General features: G+C 40.6%; 1 protein-coding gene, 1 long non-coding RNA gene and 1 other non-coding gene across 7 annotated transcripts in view; 2 read left to right on the top strand and 1 right to left on the bottom strand.

Moving 5' to 3' along the window:
* ELOVL6 (ELOVL fatty acid elongase 6) overlaps positions 1–26,666 on the top strand; it is a 145,854-nt gene that overhangs the window by 72,983 nt on the left and 46,205 nt on the right. For 4 of the 5 annotated variants that reach the window (XM_070390761.1, XM_070390770.1, XM_070390745.1 and 1 more), the window contains one exon: positions 20,954–21,085. In XM_070390761.1, the coding sequence (XP_070246862.1) occupies positions 20,954–21,085 (132 nt within the window). The remainder of the gene's footprint in view (positions 1–20,953; positions 21,086–26,666) is intronic. The other variant, XM_070390779.1, reaches the window with a different exon arrangement.
* LOC138999747 (U6 spliceosomal RNA) lies at positions 925–1,031 on the top strand. Its single transcript, XR_011469443.1, has one exon. It is a non-coding gene; the product is annotated as a U6 spliceosomal RNA (small nuclear RNA).
* On the bottom strand, positions 20,361–26,346 carry LOC138992227 (uncharacterized). The gene is made up of 3 exons (XR_011468075.1): positions 26,122–26,346; positions 24,846–24,982; positions 20,361–21,136 (listed from the first exon to the last, which is right to left on the bottom strand). It is a non-coding gene; the product is annotated as an uncharacterized lncRNA (long non-coding RNA).

The raw sequence follows: 26,666 nt of genomic DNA, 5'->3' as shown, positions 1-26,666 counted from the left end.
GGATCACAGACCTGTAAACATGTATGCAAAATATAAAGAGATAAGTGCTATAATAGGTATGTAAAGGATATATAGGACAAGGTAATAAACTTGACCTAGAGAGCAGTCAGAGAGTATCTTCACAGATTAATAGGTGGGAAGGGCATTCAAGGTAATGAGAATGGCATGTGTTAAAGGCAAGGCGAGACAAAAGAGTGTGATATCTTGAAAATCACAATATGGTGATAGCATAGGGGAAGTTATAAGACATGATTCCAGAATAGACATAGGTAAAATCATTTGAACTCTATAAAAGCATTTGGACACCGTCTGAGAGACAATGTTAAATCTGTCTAAATTCCTATAAAACTTATAACCCACCTATGATATTAATGGCACTCCTGTTTCAATAAACAAGATAGATGGAAAATATAAAGTACCTGTCTTGGTATGATTATATTTCCTTATGTATAGTCTGGTACAAATGCCCTCAAGAACTTCTCAATGCTAGAATTTTGGATCTGAAAGCACTGGAACATTGACTGTCCTTTTGGATGGCTAGAACTATAGAATAGACCATTCTAAGTGGGCAGACATAAAGGTAGAAAATTGTGTAATATGCCAAAGATCTTCCAGCATGTCTTCCCGTCAAGTGATCCAGGGAATATGGCTGTCAGCTACAAAAAGTGGGCTGACAGTATACAGTGACTCTGTCAGCCTCCAGTATGCAGTGACTCTGGGGGAAGTATTCTCTGCAGACTTGCTTCAACTTATTTCTCCCTATTAAAAATCAATAGCCTTATGAATATGACATAAAGAAAGGGATACTTTCTTGGAGAAAAAGTAGATCTCAAGTGTAACAGATTATTTACGTTTTTGAATATAAGAAAGAGTGGTGGGGTGAGAGAGGTAACTGGTAAAAGTGATGATTCAAGAACCACTGTTGTGCTCGCTTCAGCAGCACATATACTGGAATTGGAACGATACAGAGAAGATTAGCATGGCCCCTGCGCAAGGATGACACGCAAATTCGTGAAGCGTTCCATATTTTAAAAAAAAAAAAAAAAAGAACCACTGTTGCTGAAACGACCAGTTGAGAAGTAGCATAACATCTTCAGTAAGAATACAAGGTATGCCCTAGCTGGTTCGGCTCAGTGGGTAGAGCGTTGGCCTGCAGACTGAAGAGTCCTCGGTTCGATTCCAGTCAAGGGCACATGCCCGGGTTGTGGGCTTGACCCCCCAATGGGGGTTGTGCAGCAGGCAGCCTATCAATGATTCTCTCTCATCATTGATGTTTCTATCTCTCTTTCCCCTCTCCCTTCCTCTCTGAAATCAATAAAAACATATTAAAAATAAAAAAAGAATACAAGGTAGTGGTTAGGTCCACAGGTTCTGACACTTGGCAGCTGCGGAATTTAATTCCAGCATTGTCACTTACATCAGTGGGTTCTTGTACAAGTTACTTAACCTTGTTCCTTAGTTTCTGCATGCTCAAAATGGGGATGATGGTTTCTTTGAACTATAAATGAGACATGATATATCTCAAGTGCTTGGAACACTGAGAACAGTAGCTGGAACATAGTAACTTGTCATTACTTTGATCAAATTCAGAAACATTTGTGCATTCCAAGCCAGCCTTCAACCTGGTGTCTTCTGTGGAGCAGTAAGTTTCTGTTATAGACATTTATGTAGAGAGCTGCAACCTGTGGAGGCTCAGTAAACACTTAAATGCTATAGCATATAGGTACCTATATGTTTTTATGTTTCCTATCTCTTGAAGTTCTCACTGAGATCATTAAGCATTCTTATAAGCAATGTTTTGGACTCTGCATCTGGTAGATTGCATTTCTCCATTTTGTTTAGTTCTTTTCCTGGAGTCTAGTTCTGTTCTCTCGTTTTGGACATGTTTCTTTGCATCTCCATTTTGTTTGCCTCCCTGTGGTTGTTTCTATGTATTAGGTAGAGCTGCTACATCTCCCAGTCTTGGTAGAATGGCCTTATGTAGTAGCTGTCCTGTAGGGCCCAGTGGTGCAGTCTCCCTAGTTACCTGAGCCAGGTGTTCCTTGTATGGGTTGTGTGTGTCTTTCTGTTGTAGCTGAGCCTTGATTCCTGTTGGTACATCATTGGGGGTGATTGACCCTCAGGCTGACTGGTTGCGAGGAATGGCTGAGACTACAGTGGAGGAGCTGTTGCACTGGGGCTGACCCTACAGAGTGGAATTTGCTTTAGAGGCTCTCGTGACTGCCAAGTCTGCCCTTTGGGTGTGTCATTTGTTGAGGTGGTTGGGTGGTGCTCTGGTGTGGCATGAAGCCACCACTGGAGATGTTGGTTCTAGGACCTCTTGGGCAGTGGAAGCCAAGGTCACCTAATGCCTGCACCCGGCCTTGGGCCACTTTATGTGAGGTATAAAGTGATCTGCAGATGGCTGCCATTTGTTCTGGGCTTGGAGGTGCTTTGGAGAGACTAAGTTGTGAACTGAGACCTGCTGCCGTTAATGTCAGGCTTGGGGATGCTTAGCAAGACTTATGGGGCATGCCAAGGCCAGATGCTGAATATTTGGGGTTTATGAACCTTTGAGAGATTTTAGGAAAATCCATAGCATGAGCTAAGACAGGCTATTTGTATGAAAAAGTACTGGAAGTGGTGTGGGTGTGCTGCAAGTTGGGTGGGGCAAGGTCTCAGGGAATCACCAGGACCAGGAATACAATATGAGCCAGGTCGATAGACACTCAGATATGGCACCTGCCTGTGCCTGCTGGCGGAGGGCTCAGCAAAGGAACAAGGGCTTATGCCAGCACTTCTGTCTGGGAGAAAGCTGTCCCTCCAGCCTTTGCCCTGAAGCCAAACAATTCAGTCCTCTCCTTATGTCTCAGGTGCCTTTTGAGCTACTGCCCCAGTGCTAGAGTTCAGAAGGAGTGAGTCTAAGTAAGTCCCTGCGTGGGCTCTTTAAGAGAAACTCCTGGGTCTGCAACAGCTCTCCATCTCACTGAGCTACAATCTTTGCTGGTTTTCACAGCCAAAGTTACCTGGAGTTCTCTACCCAACACCGGAAGCTTTGGCTGGGGAGCCTGGTGTGGGGATGGGACTCCTCACTCCTCAGGCGGGCACCCCCACAGCTGAGATATCCCTCCTGATTTCTTTTTTTGGGGGGAGGGGAGGGAGACCAACCTGTTCTGTGTCTCTCTGCTTTTCCTACCAGTCTCCACATGGCTTCGGTCTATCCTTACTTATAGGACTTCTGTTTAGCTAGATTTCAGGCAGTTCTCAGTGATGGTTAAAGCTGCAGTTTACTTGTAATTTTGATGTGGTTGTGGGAAGAAGCAAGTTTACCTTTTCCACCATTTTGACCTACCTTAGGCCTCTGGAACTTCTCAAATTGGTTCAAAATGCTTTCCTGGAGGATGCATCTTGAATAAACACACATGAAATTCTTTTTTTTTAACACACACACCATATTTTTATTGATTTTAAAGAGGAAAGGACAGGGAGAGAGATAGAAACATCAATGATGAGAGAGAATCATTGATTGGCTGCCTCCTGCACACCTCCCACTGGGGATCAAGCCCACAACCCAGGCATGTGCCCTTGACTGGAATCAAACCCAGGACCTTTCAGTCCGCAGGCTGATGCTCTATCCACTGAGCCAAATCAGCTAAGGCTCAAATTCTTTATTTTTATACTTTTTTTTTTTTTTTTAGGTGGGAAACTTTCCATGTAAGCACAGCCAAGTAAAGAATATTCTTATTCTTAAGTCTTGTTGGTTAGTAAATCACTGCTGACAAATAAGAGAAATAGAAAAAGATGGTAAGTGCAGAGGCTCGGGTTTGCTATATATAGAGATTGCAAGCTATTGACAGAGCGTACGAATGCCCCCCTGAGTAATCTGAAGGACACACTCCCTCTTAATACACCTTCCCAAGGGGAATGCTCTTGGGAACATGGGAAGACAAATCACTCTTCCGTTTCAAAGAAACCATGAGTCACATACATGCTTGTCTCTCCTTAAGCATTTCTACTTCCTGTGGAAACTGGTAGAAGAAAAGGTTGCTATGGGCAGTGCTGTCTTTTCTCAGAACCCCTGCTTGATAAATCCCAAGCTACCTTAGTCATGGCCCAGGTTGCACATGACATGCAAGTGAAAGTCTCTCTGGAAAATGACGTAAATAAATATAAAGTCTCCCACCGGGCAGGCTTCATCCTGCTTCCTCTGTAGAACCCGATGGTGGGTACATGCTAGAGAGTGGCTTCCTGTCTGGCTCATTCAGTCTTGTACACAGTCATCCCAGGAGAATCAGTGTCTCCCAATGCGGCAAAGTGTGGGAGCAGCAAAGGTCTGAGAATAGCTCATTAAAAAAGTAAATAATTTGTTCTAAGATTTAGAAAACGGAACACTTGATTTTGTTCATTACAATTGGCATACTTTATCATATGATAGCCTGTCATTCCCTTATATAATCCTGAGACTTACAAAATAGAGGCATCCCTACTCTTAATTTTAAAATTTGTGTCATAGAAACCTTCCTTGCTATCCAATTGTCATGCTCTAATAATTTAGAAGAGATGGGGTAAGTATAAGGCCAATCTGAGTCGTAAATTCTGATAGTCTAATGTATTTTTACAACATGGTCCCATCCAGGGCTAAGTTAGGATTGGTTTTCATGGGATTATCATATACTCTAGGATTGGTTAGTAGAGGGATGACTGGAAATAACTGGAATTCTACTTCAAAAAGAATTTGAACACTTGTATGGGGGAGTGGGGGATTGTCTTGGCAGAGATTATTATTTTTTTAAATATATTTTATTGATTTTTTTACAGAGAGGAAGGGAGAGGAATAGAGAGTTAGAAACATCGATGAGACAGAAACATCGATCAGCTGCCTCCTGCAAGCCCCCTACTGGGGATGTGCCCACAACCAAGGTACATGCCCTTGACCGGAATCGAACCTGGGACCCTAAGTCTGCAGGCCGATGCTCTATCCACTGAGCCAAACCGGTTAGGGCGGCAGCGATTATTCTTCATTTCAGGTGATTTATTTCTCTTGCGTGGACAGAGATTGTAAATTGCAGTTTGGGATGGCATTCATGGCAAGGACGCATTGCGATCAATTTGTGAGAACCGATCACTCCGCACTTCATGGGGCAGCGCGGCTGTGGTTTTTGTTGCAGACAGAATTAATCTTAATGCTGGAACCGTGAAGGGAAAAATTGATCCAAATTGGTGGTTTTGTCTGCTTTACAAGTTAAATTGAACTGATCTGAAATGAGAACCTTACTCTGTTCAGCTCTGTGCTTGGAATCTGTTCGAAGCAATTCAGCCTGAGTGTATCTGAAGCGTCGGTGATGTCATCGCAAACAGTGAGCATGTTTTCGAGTCTGTATCACATTTCACCCTCCACTCTCTTTAGTTTTGCAATTTCTCTCTTCCTAATCTCTCCCTTTTACTTCTCTTGGCCACAGTGTCTCAATCTTGGCACCATTGACATTGGGGCCGGGTAATTGTTGTGGAGAACTGTCCTGGGCACCATCCAGGTCCTCTACACACTAGATGCAAGTAGCCAACCCCCCTCTGGTTGTGAAAACCAAAATGCCTCCGCACATTGTCAAGTAGCCTCTGAGGGCAAAATCATCGCCCCCAAAGAGAACCCCTGGTGCAGATGAAAAGAGAAGTGGTCCATAGACTGAGCCCAGGGAACTTTCTGAAGTTTAAAGACTGGAGAGGTGGCGAGGGAACCAGCAAAGAATAGAAAAAGAGCAGGTGGTGAAGTTGGAGAAGTAAGAGAAAACAGTGTCCCAGAAACCAAATGAAGAAAGTGCTCTAGAAAAGAGGGAGCCACCATCTGTGTCAAATGCCGCTGCTGGTTAGACCATTTAGGGATTTAACAATAAGAATGATGAAGTGTAAAAACCACTGGATTGCCGCAAATAGGAACATGTACTTGATGTAGCTTGTAACATATATTTTACAATTAAAATTGGAAGATTAAAATTCAGAAGATGGTCACAAGGCAAATAATCTTTATTGTTATAAAAGAGTACTGGATGGCAATTTAGAGTTTGTAAACAATCAGGATAAATTGTGTATGTACTGCCCAGCTGGCATGGCTCAGTGGTTAAGTGTCGATCTATGAGCCAGGAGGTCACAGTTTGATTCCCAGTCAGGGCACATGCCCAGGTTGCAGGCTCGATCCCCAGTCATTGGCAGGGGGAGTGCAGGAGGCGGCTGATCAATGATTCTCTCTCATTGATGTTCCTATCTCTCTCCCTCTCCTTTCCTCTTTGAAATCAATAAGAATATATTTTAGAAAAAAAATTTTATACATATTAATAATTTCTAAAAAACTATATTTTATTAGAAATTGTAAGCCTTGATGCCTAGTCCAAGGTATATAATAAATACCTTATCATATAACATATGGTATATGATAAGGAGATATATGGTAAGTTATGTGTTACCAATAAGAGCTTGAGTACTGATATTTGTGAGTTTAAATATTTATGAGTGCCTTCAGGACTATTCATAACAGTGTGACTCAGCCACTTGCACTCATTCTCAAACGCTTTCTTGAGTTGGAGGGAAGAGGCTGGCTTTGGATCTAACAAAATACGAATAGAAGTGCAAGGTTTGCCGTCTGCCATCTGTAGGGCATTCCTCTGTGTGTGGCAGTAGAAAAATGGTCTAAACCTTACTGTTACCCAGGTTAATCCATGTGGTAAGATGAACAACAGCCCCACAAAGATGCCTGTGTCTGAATCGCTGGAATTTGTGACTGTCACCTTACATGGCAAAAGAGGCTTTACACATGTGATTCGGTTAAAGAATTTGATCTGAGGAGCTTCCTCTGGAGTAATCTAGGCCCAATGTCATCACATGAGCCTTAAGTCTGGAGAACCTTACAGACTGATGCTAAGTTATCCCTTGGGCCCAATGTCAATACATAGGTCAGAGTCAGAGAAGCTGATGTGATGACACAAAGTTAGAGAAGGCGATAGGGTCATGGAAACAGATAGTGGAAGATGGAGAAAGAGACCACGAGCCAGGGAATGCAGGCGGTCTCTACATCCTGGAAAACAGAACCCCCAGGAGCAATGCAGTCCTGAGAAGACTCTGATTTTAGCCCCATAAAACTCATTTTAGAATTCTGATCTACAAAACTATAAGCTAATAAATTTGTGTTGTTTTAAGCCACTGAGTTTGTGGGAATTTGTTACAGCAGCAATAGGAATGTAATACAAACCAAGTTTATTACCAGCGTTCTCAACACTGGTTTCTATGGCCTTATCTTCTTATGTCACTAAATGAGCATCCAGATTTTGAAGGAGCGATGTCAATACCCTAATCAAAATCTTGCCACATTATTATTTTCAAAAGCAAAATGAAACTGATAATCCTTTCTTGGATATTGGGTGATATCGTATGGGTGAAAAAAAGCGTCATTTTCACTGATCTTTCTAATATTTAATCTTATCATTGCTAATTTTTATGTTGTCTTAATTTCTCATGTGAATTTGATTATGGAGACAAAATATTATTTGGAACCTACACCAGGAAATAATCTTCATCACTGCTGAGCTATTTTCTTCCTAATCTGGAAATTGCCTTTGGGCTATGTTTTCTGATTGCTTTCCTTATCCCCTTTCAATATTTATATCCAGGGGAAAGTTAGTGCGACAGTATGTTTGTTTGATTGATATATTTTTATTGATTTCAGAGAGGAAGGGAGAGGGAGAGAGAGATAGAAACATCAATGATGAGAGAACCATTGATTGGCTACCTCCACAATGCCCCACACTGGGGATCAAGCCCGCAACTTGGGCATATGCCCTGACCGTAATCGAATTATGACCTTTTGATTCATTGGTCCATGCTCAACCACTGAGCCATGCCGGCCAGGCGATACAATGGTATGCTTAATCAGCTAATAGTTAACATGAAAACATGTCATTTTCCCCCTTGATAGTATGTTTTGGCTTCTTTATAGTTGTTTGAAACAATGAATGTAAACTAAAACTCTTTATAAATATGAGGAACAGGATCATCTTTCAGTCCAAACGTTTAGACCTGAGGAGAGAGAAAGAATGCACTCTCCGATTTGGATATGCTGATACTTGTTTGTATAGTTGTCTGTGCAGCTGTCATTTCGATTTAAATCTGGGAAAATTCTGTCCGAATTGGACTTAATCTTGTAAACCTAAATCCGGTCTCTATTCCATTATGTATAATCCTATGCTCTTTATAGCATTTTTTCACTTATAGTTTCAGTCTCCAACTCTCAGGTAAAGTTGTTACCTTTAGAACACTCAGGGCTTCTTCAGGATGAAGACAAGCAGGAAACATTGTTTTACTTGACTCTAATTTTCATATTTTATTAAACATTTTATTTTATATTTCTGTGGTGAGCAGGCCATTAGAATGAATGACAAGGTGTTTTGTTTTGTTTTGTTTAAGTTTGCAACCTTGACACCAGCCCAGAATTATATGTTGTACAACTTCTGGTCCAAGAAAATTTCATATTTAGGGGAAAAAAAGTCACTAATACCTCATTTACATGATATAATAGATTTTAAGACTGTAAGGGGTCAAGTTTAATCTGATGACGGGAGTCACTCACCTGCTCTTATTTAATAGGAGCCATTTCAGAATTATAGCATTCTTCAGTATTATCATTATTATCCTGTTTTAAAATAATCTTAACAGGAAAGCATTTCTTCATTGGAAATTCAGATGAAAGTTTTCTATTTCTTTAAACAAAGAGCATGTTTTTAAGGGAATTAGCACAATGAAATTGCTGATGAAACCACTTTCTGGATTGTATTCTGCATGCTGCCTCTCAGATTGAGAGCTTACTGTCTTATCAATGGCCACTAGACTTTAATGTTTTATCGTAACTAGTATCGGTGTATCTATAATAATAAAAGCATAATATGCTAATTAGACCGGATGTCCTTCAGGACGAAGCTGGGGCTGGGAGGGAAGCTTGGGTGCCTGCCAGCAGCCAGAGGGAAGCCCAGGTCCCCGGTGCTAGAGGGAAGCTGGTGCCAGCAGCCAGGGGAAGGAAGGCCTACTCTTGCATGAATTTCATGCATCGGGCCTCTGGTATTCTATAAGACAGTTACTTGGAAATTCTTTTTTTTTTTTTTTTTTTTTTTAAGATATGTGTTGTTTTTTTTATTTATTTATTTATTTATTTTAAAATCTTTATTGTTCAGGTTATTACATTTGTTCCTCTTTTTTCCCCCCATAACTCCCCTCCTTCCAGCTCCCACCCCACCCTCCACCCTCACTCCCCACCCACTGAGTTCATCCATAGGTGCATGATTTTTGTCCAGTCTCTTCCCGAATCTCCCATTCCCCTTTCCCCCCCAAGAATAGTCAGTCCATTCCCTTTCTATGTCCCTGATTCATTATAGTCACCAGTTCATTCTGTACATCAGGTTATTTATTCACTTGATTCTTAGATTCATTTGTTGATAGATGCATATTTGTTGTTCATAATTTGTATCTTTACCTTTTTCTTCTTCTTCCTCTTCTTAAAGGATACCTTTCAGCATTTCATATAATACTGGTTTGGCGGTGATGAACTCCTTTAGTTTTTCCTTATCTGTGAAGCTCTTTATCTGACCTTCAATTCTGAATGATAGCTTTGCTGGATAAAGTAATCTTGGTTGTAGGTTCTTGGTATTCAGCACTTTGAATATTTCTTGCCATTCCCTTCTGGCCTGCAAAGTTTCTGTTGAGAAATCAGCTGACAGTCGTATGGGTATTCCCTTGTAGGTAATTGAGCCTCTTTCTCTTGCTGCTTTTAAGATTTTCTCTTTGTCTTTTGCTCTTGGCATTTTAATGATGATGTGTCTTGGTGTGGTCCTCTTTGGATTCCTTTTGTTTGGGGTTCTCTGCGCTTCTTGGACCTGTAAGTCCATTTCTTTCTCCAGGTGGGGGAAGTTTTCTGCCATTATTTCTTGAAATAGGTTTTCAATATCTTGCTGTCTCTCATCTTCTGGCACTCCAATGACTCTGATATTAGTCCGCTTAAAGCTGTCCCAGAGGCTCCTTACACTATCTTCACACTTTCGGATTCTTTTTTCATTATGCTTTTCCAATTGGGTGTTTTTTGTCGAATCTTTGGTTTGATTCTTGTGCTCCTCTGGTCTGCTATTGGGTATAATATTCTTTATTTCAGTCCGTGTATGCTTACTTTCTAATTTCTTTATCGTAGCATCGAGGGTCTCATTAGTTTTCGTGAGGCTCTGCACAAATTTATGGCAAGCCCTCAAAATTGCGATTCTTAGCTCCATATCCTCCATTTCTGTCATGTTTTTTTGTCTCCGCATCTTTTATGCTTTCTTGGTGCACCCCCTTGTGGTCTTTGTGTGCAGTCTTGTTCTAGCCAAGCCTTAATTGTTGTAGTTAACACTAGAGGGATTTGACGACTGGCTGTGGAAATCAGCTGTGGGAAAACTTCAGTCCTCAGGGGAGGTGCTAGTCCAGCCCTTGCCTGAGGCGATCGGCAAATGGCTGTGCGCAGGGTTTGGGCGGGGCGGGCTCAACAGGGCGGGGGGGGGGGGGGAGGGAGCAGCTATGGCCGCTCTCAGTCCGTCCCCAGGGGCTCTGCCTCTCTGTCCCAGCAATCGCTGCAAACCTCGGAGGGGCCGTAGCCAGACAGTCCCGCTTCTCCCGTTTGAGTCTGGGTCCCTAGAGACTCGCCCGGATCTGTAGCCCAGAGTCTGAGACTCGCTCCTGAGTGAAAACGACAATCGCGCCCTCAGCCGCCAGCCCGCTTTGCGCGCGCACCCTCACCACCACACCGCCGTACCTTTAAATTTTCCACACTACGCCTCCGCTGAGCGTCGGAATGCTGTTGTTTTTGCTTCTAGTTGAAGAGACTCTCCTCAGCCAGCCTTCCCGTGGTTCTGGTTGATGTCCGCTCCGACTTTTAGTTGTATTATTGAAGTGGTTGTCCACGGCGGCAGTCTCTGGTGTTTACCTATGCCGCCATCTTCGATTCTCCAGTTACTTGGAAATTCTAATTTGAAGTGACATTCAGTACAGAGAATTGGGATGAGGATATTGAGAGCAATATGCAAACAAAGCAAACTATAAATGATTTTGTCAATGCAGACCTTATTTTTAGTTTGCTTTGAGATAAGAAGAGATTTGTCTAATAAAACCACTGATACACTTTTGGATAAGTGTTTATTTGCAGGTGGCTGTAAGCTTTACTGTTTCTAAGCAGATAAAGAAATTGTCACCTTCATCAAAGAAAGACTAGAATTGAATTCTTTCTTTGATTGAGCATCCTCTAAAATCTTTGATTTTAGCTTGAAATTGATTCTGCCTGATGAGTTTTATGAAACCATGTCTTCCAAAACAAAGAAAAAATATTCTTGCATCTCTCTGAGATGCACTACCATTAGAAAAATATGAACCTTGACGCTATATGAGAAGTCAGGACACTTCATTCAGGATACATCGGCTTCCTCCTTCTTCTCTCACCCAAGGCATGTAATGGTATATACATGTCTATGCCAGAGGGAAGGGGAGGAGGGGAAAAGGGGTTCTAATATATGGTGACAAGAGAAGATTTGGCTTTGAGTGGTGGGCACATGGTGCAATATATAGATCTTATAACCTAAAACCTATATATTCATATTGGCCAATGTCACCCCAATAAACTTATAAATATATATATATATATATTGATTTCAGAGCGGAAGGGAGAGGGAGAGTAGAAACATCAACGATGAGAGAGAATCTTTGATCAACTGCCTACTGCACACCCCACACTGGGGATCAAGCCCAAAACTCAGGCATGTGCCTTGAGCGGGAATTGAACCATGACTTCCTCATTCATAGGTTGACACTCAACCACTGAGCCATACCAACCGGGCCCCAATATATTTAGTAAATAAAAAAGGAAGGAAAGAACAGAAAAGCAAGCCACGAATTGCAGTACTGTCGTGGTTAGTGGTAATGAATTAGTGGGCACATCCCTCACAGCTAACTACAAGCGGGAGGTGAAGACAATCCTGAGTGCTGCGCAGCTTTCAGAGCGCCACGCAATCTGGCTTTAACCTGCGTTTCCACACTGACCTGTGCCATCCCCAGCCCAGAGCAGTGTCCAGTCTGATACAGTTTCAACTTAGCTCACGCCTGTGCTGCTGCCCCTTCCGTCCCAAATGCCACTCACCTCTGGCCTTTCAGGCAAAGCCTTAAGAGTCCTCCTCAAAGCCCTCTTCCCACAAGGCATTTGCTAATGACAACACTAACCTTCCTCAGAATTTTTATCAAACATGACTAATTATAACACACATTTTTTTTCCTGTCTAACTAGATTATCTGAGGTAGACTCTACTTTTATATAGGGATTGGCTTATTATTATTTTTTCATTCAATGTCATACAAACCACACTGTAGATGAAAACAACAAAGTTCATTAAATTTTGAATGGATGGATGGATGTCAGCATGTTTCATCAGCAATTGAAAATATCTAAGGAAACAATGGTAGTATCTTGCCAGTTTCTTAGACAGATGGCATTTTTTATGGGGCTGTATGTGTTTAACATTTTAAAACTATTTTCTCCCCAAAGATCCTATTTTCAGTTGTAAAAAGAAAGGCAACAAGAAAACAGAATGCATCAAAAATGTTAAAAAGATGACAAAGGAGAAAATTATATGTTGATAGATAAGTATAAGCAACTTTCTCTAACAGATCTGCTCTAAAAGAAGTGTACTCTCCTGGAAATGGGTACATATGGAACCACGCTACCAAGTCCATTGTACCAAATGTAACTTTGCTTTGATCAAGAAAAACTGAATTGCAAAAGAATGGTTTTCTCGCCTTTTTTTTTTTTTTTTTAAATAAGAACCTGTGATCTTTAAATTAGCATTTGAGGGGAAGGCAGAATAAAAAGAGGTAATCGCAACTCAGAGAAGCTCATAAATCACACATTATTTTGTTTTCTGGGTCAAACATAAATTAGAATAACACCCTTTACTTTAGTCATGGCTTTGTCTTGCAATTATAAAGTCGTCATTCATTTGTATTAATTATAGACACTTTCATTATTATTCACAAAAATTATTCTTTGTCAGACTATGGGGCACAGAGTTAATTTTCAGTTACAATTTACTTGTGAATAAGACTGCTGGAAAATTCCCATTATTTTTAAAATAGAAAAATGCATTTGAAGTTCTCAGGGGGGTCTTGAAATCTCAAGAATGCGACAGAATCCAGCCCTGGCTAGACCTCCAACTTTTAAGAAATCCCCCTTTCAATTCTTAAGAAATTGTAACCACTATAAACCTCCACTAAATGTCTTTTGGGTAAAAAGCAGTGTGTTATTTTCTTCAGTCTCCAACTTACTTGTGGCCTTAAAGTTACTTTTAGAACCTTGAATTGTGTCCTGACTGGAATCAGCAATTGAACTAAAGGAGAAGTCTTAAAGGAGATACGGCCTCGCCAATTAGCAGTTTTTCTCAACTTCAGACTCTTCAGCTTAAAACATGAAAACTCTCTATATGCTAAGGGATATCAGCCAAAGCAGGGAGTGCTTTTGGGTGCTCCTTTCCTTTTCTTTTCTCTCTCGAAGCTTCCTTTTCACTTTCACAACTCGTTGCACCTTACACACAAAGCGAGGTAGCCACAAAGCAAGGTGACCTGGACGTAAAGGCCCGAAAGCCATCTCCTGAACGTGCTCATGAGCAATTATCCTCTGTTGAAATGCTACCCACATGAATGTGTCGCCATTCTCAAACTTGTTTGACTCTTGAAGGCGTGCAAGTATGCTGGCAGAGATCTTGATGTGAATGTTAAAGAGGCTGACGCTGAGTACTGGTTTCAGTCCAGCCCCAGAAGTTGAAAATAAAAAGCATTTGAATGTGTACACACTCTTTGAGAGAGTTATTGGATTGGACAATGAATAGAAATATTGAGTAGCTACTCTGGTAAGAATAGAAAAAAACTCAGGAATGTTTTGGAACCAGGTAGCACGATAGAGAACTCTAAATCTCAAAGGATAAAGGATAAAACCATTATTTATTTTTTACTAATTGTGGACCAAAGTCCATTATTCATATTGATGACAGAAATGGAAGGGTAAATACAAGTTCAACAAGCTCAGAGCACAACAGTACTTCATTTGGGCGATCTTTATTTGGTTGGTTAGCTCATAATTACAACTATAGAGTCACCATCCTGAGAAGTATTTAAAGAGGCCTACAGTTAAGGGTTGTGCTACATAATGTACATTTAAGACTTATTAAGCAAGAAGAGTCAATGCCGTCTAGAAATTGTTAGTTATATGGTAATAAAACAATGCAGTGTTACATTATACCCATCCATGAAGGCTGGCCAGAATATGAAGTATTACTGGATTACCATTGAGACATAAGGGAAGTCATTTATCTACATCAGCGATTTTCATCCAGTGTGCTGCAAGAATTTTTAAAACATGCAATACCTGACTATTTAGTCAGGTGCACTGGCCTCTTTCCCCTTAAATTGTCTAATAAAAAAATGACAACAGCCAACACAATAGCCATCCAGTGTGAATGCCCTGTCTTGAACCCAGAATATATAGATTATATAATAAAGTTGTACCTTATTGGTCACATTGCATAATAACGTTGTGTTTGATTGGTTAATCCTTGGTACCAGAAATCCTTACATACAAGTATAGGCACCTGCTTTTTTAAAAAATCACTTTGGAGCAAATAAGGTAGGTAAGCTCAGCTGGTGTTGCTCAGTGGTTGAGCGTCAATGTATGAACCAGGAGGTCAGGGTTCGATTCCTGGTCAGGGCACATGCCCAGGTTGCCAGTTTGATCCCCACCCAGTAAGGGGCATGCGGGAGACAGCTGATCAATGATTCTCTCTCTTCATTGATGTTTTTATCTTTCTTTCCCTTGCCTTTCCTCTCTCTGAAATCTCTCAGGTAATTACTATTATTATTTTTTATAAGTCAGTCAAAATTATACAATTTTTTGGTTAGTCTGACAAGAAATATATTTTTTGGTGTGCCCCAGAATTTTAGTAATTAGTTTATGTGTGTCATGAGATGAAAAAGTTTGAACACCGCTGATCTACATTCAATAGCGAGTGGGCAAGCAGCAAGTCATTGCTCATCTCGACTATAATTGAACCTTTACCAGATGCCAGGACTGAAAGTTAGTTTTAATTCACTTAAGCCAGTTTGCTAAAGAAAATCTTATCTTCTTCTAAGCAAAATGGAAAAATCATAATACGTTTAACTATAAATGATATATTTTGATTACTCAATTGGAGAGGTAATAGTTAAGAGTTAATGACTTCCTGTTATTTAAGAAGCTTAAGCTTAATTCTAAATTAGCCCAAAGCATTACTTGAATTTTACCACAGCAGACTTACATAGTAGACAATGAGCAAGATTTTTGTTGTAGCATTTATACTTAAACAAATTTCAGTTCACATTATTAACTACTTGTGACCTAGATATAGCTTAGTCAATTACTGCATGTTGTTTTTTGGTAGTTTTGGCCAATATGCAGTATGCAGCTGTTTAACTACAAGCAACCAATATCTCTCTCACATGCTCCATCTCTACGGTCCCTTGCAATTCTTAAATTCTGTGTGTCTATGTTGATTGGGTTGGTTACCCTCGCTGTGGAATTGAAAGTTTCTGAAGAATCTTTAGAAAATGTGTGAAAAAGAGAGTGGTCCTTGCCAGGAAGGAACAGGACATTAGACCTAGTTCTCATTCTAGAACTGAAGAAATTAGAGAAAAATATACAGAGGGAAGATTTTTATTCTTTTTTCAGTTTTCATTCTTTAATTCATATATATACATATATATATGTATATATATATATTTAAAAATATGAAAAACTTCTCCATGCAGAATAAAAGGAAGCCTGAGAAATACAGAGAAGTTTTTTATGTTGAATTTTAGGACCATTTGTGTATAATTACTTGGAGAATTCAGACTTGACGTTTTTTCACTTGAGATAAGGCAAATGACCATTGGACACCATAAAGAGAATGAGCAAATCCAGTTGAGAACATTGTCTTGTTTGGAAGCAAAGCTGGTTTCTTTTAGAGAGTTAGGGTTTCACTTCTCGCTCTCTGGCTGCAAGTGTTTTATGTTGACATCGGCAACTCCTTACAGAGAGGGAGCTTTTTATTCTTTTCTTGGTTATTCAAGGTACATTCGTTTAATGGCTAGAATGATATGTTCATATAAAGATATTCATTTAACTTGATTCAAAATAACACAATGAAACCATAACTAAAACCTGAGATACACTGAATGAGCAATCATTTGTTGTCCAGAAAGTAAAGCGATCTGTGCCCAGAAAATATGACATATAAAACATGAAGGTGTGGAGATTCCTCTTACTTTTCCCCCAACCCTACACATGCCCCACCAATGATCAAACCCACAGCCCTGGTGTGTGCCCTGAGCAGGAATCGAACCCAAGACCTTGCAGTGCATGGATGATGCTCTAACCAAGTGAACCACACTGGCCAGGGCTATGGTTACATTTATAGGAAATGTTCAGAACCATAAGGATAGTAAGTAGATTAGTGGTTGCTGGGGCTGGGGAGCAAGTGTTGGGAGGAAATAGGCAGTAACTGCTGCTGATGAATACAGGGTTTCTTTTGGAGATGAAGAGAATATTCTAAAACTGATTGTGGTGATGGTTGCCTAACTCTGAATATACCCCCGAAAATTGAATTACTCATTTTAAGTGGGTGAATTGTATGATACATGAATTATCTATAATAATAAAAGGGTAACATGCTAATTAGATCAGATGTCATTCCGGACATCCTTCCGGATGAAGCCGGGGCCGGAGGGGAGCCTGGGTCCCAGGTGCCTGCTGGTGGCTGGAGGGAAGCCCAGGTCCCAGGTGCCAGAGGGAAACCGGTGCAGGCAGCCAGGGGAAGGAAGGCCTACTCTTGCATGAATTTCATGCATGGGGCCTCTAATATCTCAATAAAGCTGTGTGTGTTTTTTTAAAAAAAATAATAATAATTTACTACACAGTTACACAATGACCATGGGATTCTTTAGGAGGGCTTAAGGACTTCTTATATGCTTATAAAATAACACATAAGGTACAACCTTTCTCCCCCACCCCTTAAACTTAACCTCTAGCCCGGGTTCCTTAGCCATAAAATGAAGATAATGCTTTACCTGCTTTATGGATGATTAAAAGGATTAAATGATAACGCTTTTAAGCACTTTTCCTACCCATTGGAATCACTCTCTAGTCTAAATCAAATACTGTGATTATTGTCACTTATCATTACCTTTATAATTTTAAAAAGAGTATATACTATTTGATATTACTATTGCCTACATTAACTTGATAGAATTATATTTTTCTTTAGTGAGTCAGAGTAAATGAGGATAGTGATTCTGACTCTAAAACTAATGTAATGCTGTACACTTGCCAAATTCAAAAAAGTAAAGTGATAAATATGTTTATGACCTAAAGTACTTTCTTCTTGAAATGTTCAATAGTTAAGTTTCCCTAAAATTGTCCTAGTTTTTCACTTCTGCTTGAACTATAGAAATAGTCTCTTTCTGGAGGAAGAAAATGATCGTATGTTTTTTCTAAGTATTTTATTCTTCAGTTATTACTGTGTTAACTGGAAAAGTACAAGTGTTCACTTACTTAGTGTTTGCTGAACAAGCATGTACACAATTATTTTCCCTGTCAGAAAATTTGATATGACAAGACCATGATCATTCTACAAATATTTAATAAGCACTCCTGTGTACCAGGCCTTATGTTTCCAAGAGAAGTGTTTGCAAACCTCAGTGGAAGTGATTTATTCCACCCTTATTTATGGGTTGATTTCTGGGATTACTCGCTTTATTTGAATTGGGAGTGTTGCTTGTGTCAATAGTAAGATACCTCATGAGTCAGCAATATGTGTCAGCAATTAGGGAGAAAAATATGAAGCATTTTACAAATAATGCTCTTCAGATTAATGCATTTTGCTATTTGTATTGTTTTGTAAATTACTTTTCAACCCTTTTTTTAAAATTTAATTGAATGGGGAATGCCCATTTTAAGGGAAATACTGCTTTTTTCCAGATGTATGCTCAGATGGTTAAATTATTTACAAGGCCTCTGTTACTTTTTATTGAATTACTTGGGGCCCAGTGCACGAATTTGTGCACCTTGAAAGGAACTGTGGGCTGTGAGGCTGTGGTGGGCACAGGGGTGGGTTTCGGCTCTCCTCTGCACCCCTGCCTAGTCCCTCCCTCTGCAGCCCCGTCCTCTGTCTGCTGGCAGCCCCGCTCTTGCTGCCGCCGTTCCCATGCACTGATGGCGCCAGCCCTACTTGCACCCGCTGAAGGCATGGAGCAATTGGGGCTGGCGCCAGCAGCAAATGTGAGTGGGGCCAGCACCATCAGCGGGTGCAAGCAGCAGCTGCTTCCCCAATTGCCCCAATCACCCCCTCAAGAGCAGGAGGAGGTGGAAAAGCCCTCAAGCGATTAAGGCTGGTAGCCGCTGCTCGCACCCACTGATGGCGCCAATCGATCAGGACTGGCACCGGGCACTGGCAGCGGGTGCAAGTGGCGGCTCCAGTGCTGGCTGCGGGTGCGACAGGGTCATCGCTGGCAGCAGGTGCGAGAGGCGGCTGCCGACCCTAATATCTCCTCAGGAGCAGTGGGAGGTGGGGAAGCCCTGAGGGGTGATTGGGGCCGGCAGCCGCCACTCAAACCTGCTGATGGTGCTGAATGATCAGGGCCGGCACCTAGCTCCGGCAGTGGGTGGGTGCAAGCAGCAGCTCCGGCGCTGGCAGCGGGTGCAAGTGCTGGGTGGGACCATGGTGCATGGGAGCAAAGAATTTTCAGTAACCACCAAAGGCTCGCCCCGATGACAGCGACCGGTGTCCCTCCATGTTCTGGCACCCCTGCTCACCTCTCCACCATCCCTCTGCGGCCAATGCCCGCCATGTTCTGCGCCTGCCCCCCTGGTGGTCATAGCACGTCATAGCAACCGGTTGGTCAGTTGTTCAGTTGTACTGCCGTTCAGTCTATTTGCATATTAGCCTTTTATTATATAGGACTAGAGGCCTGGTGCACAAAAATTTGTGCACTCAGGGGAGGAGGAGGGTACCCCAGCCTGGCCTGTGCCCTCTCCCAGTCTGGGACCCCTCGGGAGATAACGACCTGCTGGCTTAGGCCTGCTCCCAGGTGGCAGAGGGCAGGCCCAATCCCTAGGTGCAGCCCCTGGTCAGGCTCAGAGCAGGGCCGATTGGGGAGTTGGGGCGCCGCCCCATCATGCACAGAGCAGGGCGGAGCGGGAGGTTGCAGTGCCACCCTCAGTCACGCTCAGGGTAGGGCCGATTGGGGGGTTGGGGCACCGAACCCTGTCAAACACAGAGCCGCAGGGCAATCAGGGGGTTGGGGAGCTCCCCCCTATCAGGCACAGAGCAGGGCTGATCCGGGGGTTGGGGCTCCTTCCCCTGTCACGCTGATCCCGGTGCCAGGAGCCTCGCTGCTCCACTGATCCTTTTCCTGGGAGGCTTATTGCCCTTTTACTATATAGGATAGAGGCCTGTTGCATGGGTAGGGGCTGGCTGGTTTGCCCTGAAGGGTGTCCTGGATCAGGGTGGGGGTCCCCACTGGGGTGCCTGGCCAGTCTGGGTGAGGGGATGAGGGGCTGAGGGCTGTTTTCCGGAAGTGGGTGACTGAAGCTCCCAACCGCTCCTTTTTTTCTTTTTTTTTAATTTTATTCTGGGCCAGCTTTAGCTCTGAGGCCTCACTGCTGAAAACATCGATACAATGTTGTGGTCCGGCTGGCTGAAGCCCGGCTGAATGAAAGCCAGTTTCTGGGGTTTTGTTTAGCTTCTTATTTGCAACATAGTACATAGTTGCTTAGAGTTGCAGTTGAGAGGCCGGCAGTTGCAGGTGGGGAATGTTGGAGTCTGCAGTCACTGGAGCAAGCAAGCCTCCCTGCTTGCTTCAGTGCATGGCTGCCAGCCACCATCTTGGCTGACAGTTAATTTGCATAAGGATATGCTGATTAGCCAATGGGAAGGGTAGTGGTCGTACGCTAATTACCATGTTTCTCTTTTATTAGTGTAGATAGTCTATAGAAGCTTTTGTTCTTCTTGGTGTTATCAATACTATTGTACATTTCTCCTTGGCACAGTAATAGCCAGCAGGACCTGGAGATGGCCATCTGAAATTTCATGGTTTTTTTTTCCCTCATCAGAGGATGTGGTTTTTGTAAGTTGATGAGAGAGAGAGAGAGAGAGAGAGAGAGAGAGAGAGAGAGAGGCATTGATTGGTTGCCTCCCATACCACATCCCAAATGGGGATCGAACCTGCAACCTTTTGGTTATGTGATGACATTCCAACCAACTGAGACACCCAGCCAGGTCTCTATTTGATAGTTCTTAGCCATTTCCAATTAAGAGTCCCACCTAAGCCTGATTACCAAAAAGAAAATAATGAGCCCCTGTGTTCCATCATTTTTTTTTTCTTATTTTTATTTTATCTCTCCACCTTTAATATTGTTTTGGTTCTGTTGTTTCCTGGAAATTTTGTTTGTTATGTCTCTCAAGTCACTTTTAGTTTAGAACAGTCCTAGATTTTGATTCCCTATTACTGATTTGTTGAAGAAACAAGTTCAGTGTTCTACAGAATGTCCCACAATTGGATTTATTCCCTATATTTCCTATAAATTTGTAGTAAAATCAGACATTGGACTAGATTCAAGCTCAAAGTTTTAGGCAAGTGTACTTTAGGTGGTTCTGTGTTCTTCCTTGAGGGAGGATTCATCCACGTTGCCAAATGGACTGAACATTGTCTCTTTAATGAAGGGACATTTACAAGAAAATGTTTTCTGCACTTACAAAGAGGGGCTGGTATAAAAGTTGATGAATAATGACTAAAGATAAATGTCTAATGGGTAAAAACATATTGTGTAAACTTTTATGTTATAAGAGTTCATTTTGTTTTTTCATAGGAAGAAATCTTTCCTGTTCTCTGCTCTGTATGCTGCCTTTATCTTTGGCGGTCGGCACCTAATGAACAAACGGGCGAAGTTTGAGCTGAGGAAGCCGTTAGTGCTCTGGTCTCTCACCCTCGCAGTCTTCAGGTAGGTTTTTTTCATTTTCCTAATGAAATCCATCCATTTCATCAGACTTGGCTAAAGGAAGCAACAATTGAGCATTTTATCTTACATCTCATATTTTCAGTTATGGAATATAGACCGAGGACATAAAGCCCTGTCCAGAGAGAAAGCCTTCATTGCTACCAAATTTCCCACACTGCACTCAATCTCTTATTTTAAGAACTCTCCGGCCGTCTTGTCCAAACTGCTCATGTTAGTAATCCAGTTTACCTCTTAGAACTAGAAATAGTGCGTCCGTTCCCGATTTTCATTGCAAAAATTTAGATGAAGGGCTAAAGGGAAAGCCACCCCAGTAGACTGTTGAAGTCTACAGGGGAGCATAAGGTTTGAATGCGGTGGGTATGATGTTACTAATTAATACTTAATCAAAAAATGGCACCAGATCCTGGACACATATATCATTAGACCAGAAAATTATTTTGTACATCCCCCAAATCACCCTGCACCTTATTGCCTGAACTGACTCGCAGGTATATGTGCACGCAGCCGTTCTTACTTTGTATCTGGTGAAACTCATCATAGAGACCATTAGGACCAGGCCTGCCTCATCAGGGGCATCTGCCAGTCAATATCCAGTCTCATTCCTAGAAGCTTGAAGGAGCATTGTGTAATATTTGGTAATTTAGGCAATCGCAAAACTAATTAGAATTAGCACACAGCTGGTGTCCAAACAAGAGCCAGAATTCACCTACAGCACTGACAAAGGTACCTGTTCTATTGGTGTTTTGCTTGTCAAAACCAGCAAGTTTATAATGAAGCTTCTGGAGTAGGGGGAGTCGATGTAGATATATTACAAAATAAAAAACTATTTATTTTAATATTTATGATCTTATTTTTTTATGATTTTATGTTTTCATATTACATATTAACGGTCCTACCACTAAGCAGAAGTAGATGGGATGATTAAAGCCTCATTAGTCACTGCGTTTTAATAAAACTGATCAGGAAGAGGGTCTTCACAAACTCCAATGATCTGTACATTTCCACTGTGCTTGTTTGCTGCACCTAAACACTCATTTGCTTGCTACTATGGAATAGGCTCTGTTTTTGGTGCATTTTGTGAGGTACCTATGGTTTAGATCTGTCACTAAAGATTTCTTCCATTTCACTCTGTGTTAGGGCATGATTCTCTAACACAAAGTAGCATTTTTATTTTTATTTATACTTAGGTTCACAGAACATGCATTGCCTAAAGAATTTGATATTTGAGGAAAATATTATCTTTATCCTAATGATGCTTTTCAGCCTTTTACAGTTTTCAACATCCCTTGTACCTTTATTATTATTTTTTTTCTAAAACTTTAACACATATATGCAGAGAAAAGAGTACACAGTCACCTTCCCCCCATAATATAGCCCTTACCCTGCTTAAATAATTATCAGCACTGGGTTACTCTTCTTTCCTCTATATCCCTACCAGCTTCCCCTTTACCGCAAATTATTTGAAAAGAATACAAACTGAAATATGTCTGAGTTAAATAATATAATTTCTATAAGTTAAGTACTCATTTTAAGAAACTAATGAAAGTATCATTACCTCTCCAAATTACTAATAATTCTTTATTCTTACATGTTCAAATTTCTCCAGTTAGTCTCATAAATGATTTTTTTTTTACAAAAATTTATTTTTAAGAATCTGGATCAAAATAAGATCCGCACATTTCCATTGGTTGATTTATTTTAAGTTAGAGGTTTCCACCTTCTTCTTCCCACATCTCTTCACCCCCTTCTCCCCTCCATCCTTTGAAGATCATTAGCCCTTAGACTTTCCTCTAGATGGGATTTTGCTGGTTGCATTTTTCTGTCCTCTATATTTCTTACTAGCTGGTAGTTAGATCTAGAAGTTTGATTATATCCAGGGTTAACATTTGACTTTCTATAAGTAGAAACTTGCCTTTATCAACTCTTCAGTTGTCCTGAAGTATATATAGTTATTACAGCAAAGGCAGGATAAATGCTTGATTCTTTGATATACAGTATTTAGGCATTTTTAAAAAATGATTGCTTACTTAGCATGTAAATAATAACTGTTTCTTTTTAAACTATTATTATGAACTCATGGATTTATAGTCTATGTGTCAATGATTTTGAAATGAATTTGATTTTGCTATATTTTAGTTCATTACTATTATTCTTTTGGCTGCTAAATTATCTCATCTTTGGCCAGTAGGAATTTTTTTCAAGTTGACTCCTGAATTTTTTTCACATGCACTGAAGAGAGCTCCTAGCTTGAGTCTTTGAGGGCGATGACAAGATGTTCCAGTCCAGGCATATTGCATATTCCTTGTTCAGAACTGGAATTAACCATTTCTCTAAGGACCCCTAGTTCCTTTGTTGGTGGGGAGATAGTATTTAGAAACCATTATGTCAGCACTATAGAAAATTATTATTTTTTAAATGCATCCAGTCACAATTTGTATTTATGACTAGAGAGTGTTTACTTAATTAACTTCTTATTTCTTCTTCCTCCCATGCCAAAATCTAAGTTCCCAATGTATGCCAGTAATAATTATTCATTTACTTTCCTTTTCAATGCATATGTAACAGTCATTAACAATATCTTTTTTAGAATGACAAGTTTTTCTGGTTTCCTCTTCCATTTTCTTACTTCTGTTAGCTATTTTACTTCTTCAGAGCCATGTTTTTGTATAAAGTTTTAAAAACCAGAACTATATAGAGTAGTCTGAGCATGCATGGTCTAGGGCAGGGGTGGGCAAACTTTTTGACTCGAGGGCCACAATGGGTTCTTAAACTGGACCGGAGGGCCGGAACAAAAGCATGGATGGAGTGTTTGTGTGAACTAATATAAATTCAAAGTAAACATCATTACATAAAAGGGTACGGTCTTTTTTTTTTTTTAGTTTTATTCATTTCAAACGGGCCAGATCTGGCCCGCGGGCCGTAGTTTGCCCACAGCTGGTCTAGGGTCTTGTAAAAATTCATCATAATATTCTAATCAGGAATTTGGAAAATAGCGATATTGGAATACTATTGTTGTGTTAACTGAGCATTGTTTCATGTTAGGAATAGTATACTGAGGTTCCTCCATGCTTACAGAATTCTGGTTGACAATGCACAGAATATTTTAAGTATAATGTTTATGTAAGTTTTACTCCTAGATATCAAACATCTATATGCTGTTCATTAATACCTTCAAGTATTTGTAAAAGTATCTAAAGTAATACTAGAATATACTCAGTTCTTGTCTCTGTGTGTGGAAAGGCAGAGGAAATATGCTATTACTCAATGACTACTGTTTACTAGAAAATGAGACAAAAATATTCAGTGCTTGTAGAGCTTGTTTCTAGTGGACTCACAATTTGGAAATTGAAGGGATTTAAATTTTTTCTCTTAAGTGTTATCTTCTTATTCAAAACAAATGAAGCAATTATAATAATAATATTGATAAGAATCTGGATCAATATCCAGATAAATCCAATTAATAAATCTCAATTCTGGGTAGTGCATATTTATTATTCTTTGCATTTTCCCCATACATAAATACATAATTTCATATATGAAGTTCTAGAGAATTTCAAGTGATAGTTGCTATTTTTTATTTTGGAATCCAAATATCTTTGAATGAAGTTGATATAAAGAATAAAAAATAAGCTCATCCTGGAAGCAGATGTTTTTAGTGAGTAAAGTTTCCTATTTTGGTCATATAGGATAGCTTTGTTATTACAAAACTATGTTTTTGTAGAACATTTTGAATGGTTCTTACCTTACTATAATTCACAAATATTCAAGCTCATCTGAAAATAGTGACTCTAGAAGGTTAGAAACTCCTTGCTCAGGAGACATCCTTGTAGTAGTTGGTCAGCATCCACATCACTTCCACTACATTCACTCTCTTTGCCGCTACAGGATACCATTGATTTGGAAAACGAAGAAAAGAGAATGGAAACCAAACCTTTCAGTTAGAGGAATTAGAAAATCACTGAAAAGATAATTTTTTGTGTGTATTTTGCTGCTTAAGAATAATTTTTCTTCCTCACCTTGACAAGCCAGAAACCCCACTATGACTCATTTCCAGCTGTCACACACTTTGTTTACTCATGAACTAAGACAACTGAAATTGGAAATTAGTTTGGATATGCAGAGTACTTACACAAAAATTAAAACCCTATCCCCATACCAGTCTAGTTCAGGGGTTTTTTTGTATAGTTTAGCAAGAATTACCTGTAAAAAATTTTTCTTCTTTCTTTTCGCTGTTGGATGTTGACTATGATAGTAGTCTTCAGACACACCACATACAATTTAATTTATTGAGAACTGTCATAATGTTTGATAGAGTAGATAGAATATGATCAACTGAATTTTCACCAGGCATGAAATGCATTCAATTCATTTGAGAATCATTTCTCTGGGTTTTGTTCGTCTGTTTTTATTTGTTTGTAGTTTCTTCCCATTACCCGCACCTTGTCCCCACTTTCAGATCCAAATCACCAGCTTCTGGTGTCAATCTTTACAAATATGACTGTGATGAATACACTGCCCCCTACTTCCAACCTGCACGCCTCCTCCCCCTGCCCCCCGCAACTTAAGGACAAGCATTTCCTTGTTTATCTGATTAGATAATTCCATATGCATTTGGCCCTAGATGATTGAACATTTTTTTAGGGTGTAAACTGAAAATTTCTGGTAATTTTTTTTTTTTTTTTAAATTTCTGGTAATTTGAATCAGTAAATCCTCTAGACGAGACTGTTCCTCATGGCAAATGGCATCGAACACTCTGAGGTGCCTGTAATCTAGTCGTCTCAGACACTGCTGAGTCGTTCAATCATGTTGCTGTGAAATCTCAGCTGTGTTCCTACAGGTTGTTCCAATTATCTATGGGAACGTATGCACAGGTGACCCAGAGCGCCTCATTTGGATATACCAATACAGACGTCAAAGGGTACTTACTATTAATTAATATGGCTGAGCTTAACCAAAAACTAAGAAGAGAGAAGACACAGGGGATAAACAATGCAAGAAATCACACAGGTTTATTTACCAGAGAGCTGATGGGTTTCAGTCCTTGGCAGGCCACCCGAAGACACTCGCTGACAGAGACACACGGAGGTCGTCAAAATACGCAGCTGCAAGTGCTCGGTCTCTTGACACGAAGAGAGGCCTCTTAACAGTCTGGGCTCAGAGGCAGATCAGGAACGGCTGTTTCCAGGCGGAAGGAGAACGGCTTGTCTGTGGAGGTCAGACAGACGTCTGACTGCTGCTGTGAGAGTCCTTTTTTTATGCCCCATGGGTGGGCTTCTTCAGTGTCTCATATCAGTGTGCTCTGGTGGCCTTCTGGGCTTATCAGGATACACACTCAGGGGGTTACAAGGTACTTATCAGGAGTGCACACGCAGGGAGTTACAAGTTACTTATCAGGGTCTCACACACACACACACACACACACACACACACAAATTAAGTTCCTCTTCTAAGTAAAGTTTAAAATTCACCCTAATAAAAAAAATGAAATTTGATTATACTATCTTATATTAACTAAACTTATTACTATAACACAGGTGCTTTGCAAGTAATTTACTCTGGTTA

The sequence above is a fragment of the Myotis yumanensis genome, unplaced genomic scaffold (assembly GCF_028538775.1).
Source record: "Myotis yumanensis isolate MYYU_CA2020_CCGP unplaced genomic scaffold, mMyoYum1.0.hap1 SCAF_1, whole genome shotgun sequence".
Classification (NCBI taxonomy): domain Eukaryota; kingdom Metazoa; phylum Chordata; class Mammalia; order Chiroptera; family Vespertilionidae; genus Myotis; species Myotis yumanensis.
Note: the sequence above shows the minus strand (reverse complement) of the source record. Positions and strands in the feature narration are given on the sequence as shown.